General features: G+C 36.8%; 1 protein-coding gene across 1 annotated transcript; it reads left to right on the forward strand.

Moving 5' to 3' along the window:
- The first annotated feature begins 6,509 nt into the window (after positions 1-6,509).
- On the forward strand, positions 6,510-9,068 carry LOC142638744 (uncharacterized). Its single transcript, XM_075812810.1, has 6 exons — positions 6,510-6,590; positions 6,746-7,206; positions 7,360-7,986; positions 8,089-8,333; positions 8,449-8,653; positions 8,750-9,068. Exons 1-6 carry the CDS (start codon positions 6,510-6,512, stop codon positions 9,066-9,068), a joined length of 1,938 nt encoding a protein of 645 aa, XP_075668925.1.
- The last annotated feature ends 351 nt before the right edge of the window (positions 9,069-9,419 follow it).

Consider the following 9,419-nt stretch of genomic DNA (forward strand, 5'->3'; position numbering starts at 1 on the left):
ACACTTTTTCCCTTCTTTTAACCTTTTGTTGCCGCACAATAAAAGATTCAAGCGGTGAGAGTGAGGAGGGAGATGATTGTGGTGCGCATGACTCATCATTTATGCCTTCATACGTATTGATTCTCTATAATCTGTATTTCTCTTTTGTGGTACTTGAATCTTATTTTTTTGGATTTTTTTTTTTGGGATAGACTTTGGGAAATTTTTGTGTGTGGCTATGTCATTTGCTTCTCTAGGTTGTTATTTTGTGTTTTGTTATTTAGGGTTTGCTTGTTTTGGCAATTATCAACCTGGTAGTTGGGTTTCTTTAGTATTCAAATGATTTTGTATTGGGAATCTTTGTTCCTTTCTTTGTTCGTCTTAGAACTTGAATATGAAAAACTATTCAATCCAAACTTTTACTTCTGGTAAACATTTTCCTGTTTGATAAATATACTTAGTGGAGAAAGATTTGGGTGTTGGACAAACAGAGATATGACGTCTGTGGTTTAACCTAAGCCCAAGTGGTTAGAGGTGAGGTGGTCCTCGCAACTTGCAGAGTCTTTTGTAATACAAGGAAATGGTCCGAATCATTACTTCAACGTTTCAATCTTTTTTATTATTTTTTGTCTTACTTATACTGTGGCTTCTAAATAAAAAATTTCTGTTGTAACAACTAGCTTGAAACTAATCAGTCATTCTATAATGTGAGTATCAGAAAGTAATACTTGCCAATATTGAGAGCTATTTTTGGTGAATCATAGTGCAGCTTGTCCTAGGATTGCTATTGTAACATTGTTGTGAGATAAGTCTTAGTTTTTACAATAGTATTGTTGTTGTAAGAGAAGTTTAAATTTTATAATTATCAGACAATTCTTTTGTTAACATTATTGTTCATATTACTAACTTTTTCATTATGATAGGCATTTCCCCCGATGCTTGAGCCATTAAGTTTAGTTGCTTCCAAAGATAGTTTGTAAGTCTCCATTTCCCCCTTTCACATAATATAGATCTTTTTTTTTTCCATACCAAATCACTTTTTGTTTATATTGCTATTTTTATACTTGTTAGGCTACAACCATCAAAGTCGACATCTTGAGGATTTTCAAATGTTAGATCAATCAAAATTCTTGCTCTTTAGTCGATCAGCCATACCAGCAGTGGTTGATTCTCCCCTGCATAGCTACCTTCATTGTTGTATTGCTGTAATAGTTTTAATTTCACTGTATCAAGTATATGAACCTCTTGAGAACATGATACATAATACGCAAAAGGGTGATGTTTTACTTGAATCGTACTTGATTGTCAGAGTGGTTTTAGTATGTCAATTATTGTCACTAGTCGTGGACCCGCGCATTGTGCGTGATAATTATTTTATGGTGATTTTATTATTATTATTTTTACAATTTAAACTAATTTAATAAAGAGTAATGTATTTCGTAATCATATTTTATTTATTATAGGAACAATCATAAATCATAAATTTTCATTTTGTCATACCAAAATGAAAACAAAACAATTTTTTTCAGAAATTCAAAAGGCAAGTTAACGAAATTTTTCATTTTTTTAATAACAGTTATTTATAACATTTTGTGAATCATTAAAAAAAATATAAAATTTGAAAATTATTCTTTTACTTTTAAACAAAATTTCTCAAACCTTATTTTTTTACCTACAATCCAAAACTCCGAAAGATGTAACTAAGAAAATTAATAAAACTTAACAATGATTAATTGGACCAATTAGGAAAACAATTTATTGTAATTTCATCCACCCAAAACATATTATTAAATAAAAAATTATTAGCAAAATCTAAACATTAAATTTCTATATATGCATTGTTATAAATTATAAAATAATAATAATTTGGCATGCCAACAATATTTTAAAGAATATAAATGCAGCATGTCAGTATGACATGCTATGTTTGATACGTTATTACTAAAGTGACTGTAGGTGCACAATTTGTACCCTGACCCAACTGCGTGATGGGTTCAGGCTTAAAAAGCCTTATACAATCAAATTTGTAGAGTGTGGGCTTGAAACCTAGGTTTTATGGATATTGGACACCAGATGGTGGGCTAGATTGCCTCTATCTACACAATCGATGGATAAAAATAACAAAAAATTCTCCTCGGACGTAAGCTGAGGATGTCTTATATTGTCTTTCCTTCTTCAAACAATAGATTAAAACTAAAGATGATGCGTACAGTACTCTCTTTTCTTTTCTTTCTTTTTTTCCCCTCCTCCACTCTAATGCCTTTCTCGTTCTTTTATATCATTCTTCTTCTTCCCTTCATCTTCCACATGTAGCACAAATCGCCAATTTGGATACTTGTCCCATCTGCCACCCTCTTGAAGTCTTCAAACAATTGCTGTAAGGCTGGTCACTACTGTTCAAAGGTCATTTCTCCATTAATGCAGCCAAAGGGGTAGGTGCAGAGTCTTTAATGTGGTGGTAGCAGCTTTCCTCAAGATATTTCCTATCCATTCTCCCTTTCTGCTCTCTTGTAGAACACATCATCATACACCAAACCTCCTAGAATCTCCTTTTAAACATCCTAGCATATCATCCGATCCGTACCTGACCTAGCCGAAGAAATGCCCCTCCTCGAACAAGCCCTTCTAACCTTTTTACAAATAACCCGCTTGTGGGCTTTAAGGCTTTGCTCAGATAGACTAGTATCCCAAACCCGGCCCAAGGCCCATGAACATATTTTAAATAATCTGATCCCACAATAGCCCTTCAAAACTTGGTTTTTCTCCCAATCCGAGGAGAAAAGCAAAGTTTTGACCTAACACCAGAACCTTCACATGCTTCTAAAACCATGACACGTGAGAATATTGTTTCACCCTTTTTTAAAAAAAAAAAATTTGTTTGAACCGCTCCCAATGTTGTTAAACCCATAACGCTCGCATTAATTGCTGCAGGCAACGCCCTGTCTTCCACGTTCAATGGTGAGATATACATCCAATGGCTCAGGTCCATCCTCAGAAGTTGGGCGGGATAACTTCCTTTTAATGTCGTTTCCCATATATAAAAAATGCCTAGGAAACCACGATTAAACCTATCACTCCAACAATCAATCAAATCCAAAATCTCTCTCCTTTTTCTCTCCACTAAAGAAGTTCACGAAGAATCGTCCACTCATTTCCCGTAAGTACTCACACTCTCTGAAATTCATTTCTTCTCGGCTACTAATTGTACTATTTCTCTCCCTAAATCCCCACTTTTATCCCGACCAAATGGGTAGATTCAAGTGTTTAGTAGATACGCCCACCAGCATGGAGGGTTTTCGAGCTAAATACCACACTCCTCCGGAAGTGGATTTAAAGTATTGCCCCCCATAAGCCGTAGCCAACTCTAGGAAAAAAGGCCAAGTTGTCATTCCTATAATCGCCTTTTTAGAGGGTGGAATGACGCTTCCTATGAAATATGTTACCAGTAAATACCTGCATAACCATAGATTGTGCCTCAACCAGTGTACACCTAACATGTTTAGAGTCTTAGGTTGTGTCAATGCTCTTAATGAGCAAATGAGTTTAAACCTCACATGGCGCAATGTCGTCCATATGTATGAGTGCCACCAACTGAAAAACGTAGGCTACTACCTCAAGTCTAGGTCCAACATCATTAGACTCATATCATGTCTTCCCAAGTCTAACAAAGGCATGAATGATGACTACTTAATCGCCTCCGAGAGATGGTCCGACGATCCTCATTGCCCAGTCAAAGAGGGGAAACCAGGTGTGACACCATAGGATTTAGATTTTCTAACCTGAGCTTTAGATCTTCGAGCTTTATCATTCAGATTCATCATATTTTAATATTCTCTTTATTTAATTTTTATTATGGGTCTAACCATATTTTGCTTCTCGGACATGTCTTTTGCAAACAAACAACACGTATCGCCCCGACTAAGCGAAGCCAACATTTCGGACCTTAATAGAGTTTTGAGATCTGAGGTATTTGTGAACAAGTACTTACAAGTAAGGGCTGCTCATCTTATCTTAGGATACAACCCTCTGTCAAACGTCTACCAGGAGATCAACAACACAATCATTGCGGGCGACAAGAGACGTAAAAAGATTGACGTTTCTAAGCCTGGCTTTCTCGCCCCATACGATCTACCGAATGACCCTTCCGTCATCCTGTACACAATCCCAGTCAAAGCAGTCCCACTCCCAATGCGACCTGTAGCAACCATCATCCGAGAAGAGCCCACATCTCCATGTCTATCTTTTCAGGAAGAAATAGATCAGTTTCAGCTTGAGGAAGCAGAGAAACCTATAAAGAGCCATATTGTCACCATCTCGGACGAAGAAAACGAGCCTACCGAGAATTTTGGTATAAAGGGCTTAGTAATTGCGCAAGTTGATACTAGTGCCGAGGAAGAAGAGGTGTCCAGCCTAAGATCGCAGATGACCAAGAGGAGTACACAAGCTACCAAAAAAGGTACAATTGGACCTCAACCCCCCCCCCCCAAGCTGCCACTACCTCCTCCTCCCTCCGACCCCAAGATTCCTGTCCCTGACCCCAAAAAGAAAAGGAAAAATGAGGTCAAAGAGACAGAAATGGCACAACAGAAGAAGCTGAAACAACAACAACAACAACAACAAAAAGTTGCTAGGGGTAGAACGCGCGCCTCTTCTATAGAAAGTGGGGAAAGCCATGGCCAAGCCGAGGTGCACCGCGCGCAGGCCAATTGGTCCCTTGCACTGAAATTAGACAGGGCTCCAACTCCCAGCCATTCCAGCATAAGGGAGTTCCAGTGAGGACATGCCCATCACTTGGCAAGTGCTCTGGAATAGCCTCTTCTTCTACCAAAGGACATGGAGGTCTTGGAGAATATGGCTCAACCACACCTTTTCCTCACCTTAAAAAGAGACTTGGCTTTGGTATGTGCCCTCCAATTACTTTATCTCACTATTCTTATTATCTTACTGCATAAAATCTTTCATACGTATTTCTATGTTGTTTCTACCATAATGCGCTTGTTCAACATTTCAACGCAGGCCATTCAAGAGGTTTTTGTTGCTGAGAAGTGGGTGGAGGACTCTAGGAAACAGGTTATGGCTGAATTCCAGGTTAGAATCGAGACTGAGAAAGCTTTAGGCCATGCTAAGGCAGAGAAAGAGGGTCTGGCAAAAAAATTGGCAGAGGAAAAGAAAGAGAGAAATAATGCCGAGGTCGGACTCAAAACTACCAAGGCTCAAGTTGAGGGGCAACGTAAACTACTGCGCCAAAAAGAAGAGGATCTATCCAAAGCTCAGCAGGAAAATTTAGACTTAAAAAATGAGCTTGCTCAAGCCAAGGAAGAGGCTCGTACCCTTAGGGAGACCATGGAGGCTGCCAAGAAGGCTTTTTACAATGAAAGGGTTGAGGCAACTGAAACTCGACTGGCTGAGGAGCTAGCAGAAGTATGTAGGGAGTACTGCTAACAAGTTTAGGCAAAAGCCCTAAATGTGGCAGGAGTCCCGACTACCTTTGAATGGAGAAAGGCTGAGAACATTTGGATTCCTCAAGACATCCGAGTAATTGAAGACCTTCCTCCCATTTCAACTACCTCTGAGACAGTGCCTTCGATACAGCCATCTCCAATTCAAGAATCTATTCCACCTCTTAAAGAATTTGCTGATTCTGATAAAGAGAGGGAACAAGGTGATAAGGCTGAGAAACGCCTGAAAGCATTGTTATTGATTCCGTTCCGTTTTGGTTGGAATGGCCAAAATTTTTCGTTCCAGTATGCGAACCGGTACCAGAATACCCCACGTTCCACCTCGGGTTAGATTTCGGGCAGTTTCGGTCCATTCCGGCCATTCCAGATAATTTCGGCCAATTTCAGCTGAAATGTAAATTTCGGCCGGTACAGGATTTGGCCTGCCATGGGAAAAAAGAAAAAAAAAAAAAAAAAAAAAAAAAGGGGTAAAGGTCCAAACGACGGCATTTTGGACTTTACTAAAGTCTAAAAAAACTAATCTTTTCTATTCGGCTATTCCTATTCTTTTCTTTCATTCTTTCACTCTTAAATCCCTCACTCACTGCCATCGTTCTCTCTGTGGAGTCTCTGTGCTGTGCTCATCAATCTCACTCTCTCGTGACTTCCTCTTTCTCTCACTCTCTCGGATTGAAGCTTCAACTAGGTATTCTTTCTCTACTCTCACTTTCTCTGATTGAAAAAAAAAAATGTCATAGATTTCTTATGATTTGTTTTAACTTTTAAGATTTAAGAGCTTAAGAATTAGAATTTAAGATATGTGATTAACTGATTAAGTGTTAAGAAATAAGAACTTAAGCTTTAGTCTTTTGTTTGTTCATTTCTCTCGGATTGTCATAGATTTTTTTTTTTTCTCTTGGATTGTCATAAACTTTTTTTTTGTTCTTGGATATGTGATTAAGTGTATTTAAGATATGTGATTTGTTCATTTAAGATATGTAATTTGTTTGTTCATTCAATTCATGCAAATTAAATTAAATTTTAGCTACTGCATTTGATTGAATTTCATTACATTTCATTGAAGAGTAAACTATGGCTGATCATCATAGTTTAGCTAGTACTTCTTCTGCTTCTGTGGCCTCTGCCCTTACAAGATTAGAGGATCCCGCATGGGTTCATGCCCGTGCAGTGCCTAATGCAAAAAATAACACTATATGTTTGCATTGTAATAAGTTAATCAAAGGAGGTGGTATTACTAGACTTAAGTATCATCTTGCTGGGATTAGGGGTCAAGTTGAATCATGTAAAGTTGTTTCATCTGATATTAGGTTCAAATGAAACAAATGATTGAAGACTTAAAAAAATCTAAAGAAACCAAAAAGAGGATTCAGTCAAAAATTGGGAACCCATATGGTGATCCATTTGATGTTGATGAGGAGGAGGGGGAGGAAGAGGATGAGGTTGGGGTTGTTGAAAAGAGTCCCCTTCAAACATTAGGTAAACAAAAATTTAAGGGAAAGGATGTTGACACTGATATGGGTCAAATAAGAGGAAAGAAGAAAATTAAGAGTTATTTTGCTCCTAGAACAACCCCTGGTGCTCAACCCTCTATAAGAAGTGCTTTGGCTACAAAAGTAATGATTGATAATGCAAAAATGAATGTGGCAAGATGGTGGTATCATTATAATGTACCATTTTATGCATCTCAATCACCCTATTATCAATCTATGATAGATTCCATTGCTGCTATTGGGCCGGGATTTAAGGGACCTTTTTTTTATGAGTTGAGGTAACCCTTTTTGAGAAATGTTGTGCATGAAGTTAATGATTTTTTGTTAGATATAAAAAATGTTTGGAAAGTATATGGCTGTTCAGTGATGTTTGATGGGTGGACAAATCAAAAACAGCAACCAATAATGAATTTTTTGGTGTATTGTCCAAGGGGTGCCATGTTCTTGAAATCTATTGACACTTCTGGCCTTACAAAGGATGCTGAAACGTTGTTCAATATATTTGATTCTGTTGTTCAAGAAATTGGTGTGGAATATATTGTGCAATTGATTACAGATAATGCTTCTGCCTATAAAAAAGCTAGAAAAAAATTACAGCAAAAGTATGGTACTTTATTTTGGTCTCCTTGTGCAGCTCATTGCATAGACTTGATGTTGGAGAATATTACTAAAACTAAGTGGTTCCCTCTTGTTGATGAAGCAATTAAGAAGACAAAAAAGATAACAAAGTTCATTTACAAATATGGCGTTGTTTTAGACTTGATGAGGCAAGATTTTACAAATGGAAGAGAGTCATGTCGTCCTGCAATTACAAGGTTTGCCACTAACTTCTTAAGTCTACAGAGCATGCTAAGGTTCAAAAAAGAGCTTAGACAAATGTTCACTAGTGATAAATGGCTTTCATGCCCCCATGCTAAGACTGCCGTTGGGAAGGAGATTAGTAAAATTGTTTTGGAAGATTATTCGTTTTGGTCTCAATGCAAGCACATAGTGAAAGTTAGTGAGCCTTTAGTTAGAGTACTTCGTCTTGTTGATGGGGATGAGAAACCTGCTATGGGGTACTAGTATGAAGCAATGGATAAAGCAAAAGAGGAAATAAAAAGAAGGTTAAAGAACTAAGTTTCTTTGTATGGACATTATATTAGAGTTATTGATGCTAGATGGAACAAACAACTGCATAGTCCTTTGCATGCAGTAGGTTGCTTTCTTAACCCTGCAATTTACTTTAGGCCTTCATTTAAAAGGCAAAATGCAGTTCAAAGAGGGTTGCTAAGCACTCTAATGAGGTTGGTTCCCGATCCTGACATTCAAGACAAAATAAGTTCACAACTTGATGAGTACAAAAAGTCAATTGGTGACTTTGGCACATCACTAGCAATCCGCCAACGAGAGAGACTAAATCCAAGTAAACATTAATAATTTAATAGTATTTCCTTTCAATATATCTATTTATCCTTTATAGTTGTTATTGTAAGATTACATGGGCAATGCTTAATTTATATTTTTATTTGTTATTGTAGTTTCATGGTGGGAGCAATTTGGCCTTGGAGCTCCAGATTTACAATCATTTGCCATTCGTATGCTAAGTCAATGTTGTAGTGCAACTAGTTGTGAGAGAAATTGGAGCACATTTGAATATGTTCACTCAAAGAAGAGAAATGGATTGGAACATAAACGAGTAAATGATTTGGTCTTTGTCCATTATAATTTGAGGCTTCGACAAAAGTAAATTTTTCATCGTTACTCATATGTAAATGAAATGTACTTTCAAATAATTATAATTTATAAAATGTGACTTATGTTTAATATTCTCATTGGTAGGAATATTCGAAGGAATAAGTATGCATTGGATCCTATAAGCTTGGATGCCATTGACTTGATGGGAGATTGGGTGGCTGAAGAACCTGCACTTCTTAATCCAGATGACATAAATTGGGATTGTCTTAATGAACCAGCAGCCCTAGTGAATGTGGAAGAGGATGCTGAACTTGAAACTATTGATGTTGATGACGATGATGATGATGACAACAATAATGAACATGACTTGACAAATCTTCCAATGGGTGTTGGTAGTTCTTGTGGGAGTTCTTTTGATGATGAATTTGATCCTTCTCTCTTGGATGATGATGAGGAGGAGTAATATTATGTTATAAACTTTGTTGGCTTATTAGTTATTATGGGCTTATGTAATGAGTAATGACTTGTTATAAATCTTCTTATTGTTTGATGTTGTATTAAGGTTTAAGACATAAAAGTTAAGACTAAATGTTTTGTATTTTTTGATGTTTAGTTATTGTCTTGTAAATCTTCTTATTGTGTGATGTTAAATAGATGTTATTTTGATGTTTAAGACCTAAGAGTTAAGACTAAATGATTTGTATTATTTGAAATTTAGTTATTTATTTATTAGAATTGACAATTTTATGTTTTACAAGAATATATATAATTTAATTTCTAGGAACCCCGAAACACCCTAAAATGGTACGCCGAA

The sequence above is a fragment of the Castanea sativa genome, chromosome 6 (assembly GCF_040712315.1).
Source record: "Castanea sativa cultivar Marrone di Chiusa Pesio chromosome 6, ASM4071231v1".
In the NCBI taxonomy this organism is placed as follows: domain Eukaryota; kingdom Viridiplantae; phylum Streptophyta; class Magnoliopsida; order Fagales; family Fagaceae; genus Castanea; species Castanea sativa.

Coding starts and splice junctions, on each gene's coding strand:
- LOC142638744 (XM_075812810.1), top strand. CDS start 6,510: ATGGCTGATCATCATAGTTTAGCTAGTACTTCTTCTGCTTCTGTGGCC. Junction 6,591..6,745: donor GATTAGAGGATCCCGCATGG/GTTCATGCCCGT, acceptor ATCTGATATTAG/GTTCAAATGAAACAAATGAT. Junction 7,207..7,359: donor CCTTTTTTTTATGAGTTGAG/GTAACCCTTTTT, acceptor GTATTGTCCAAG/GGGTGCCATGTTCTTGAAAT.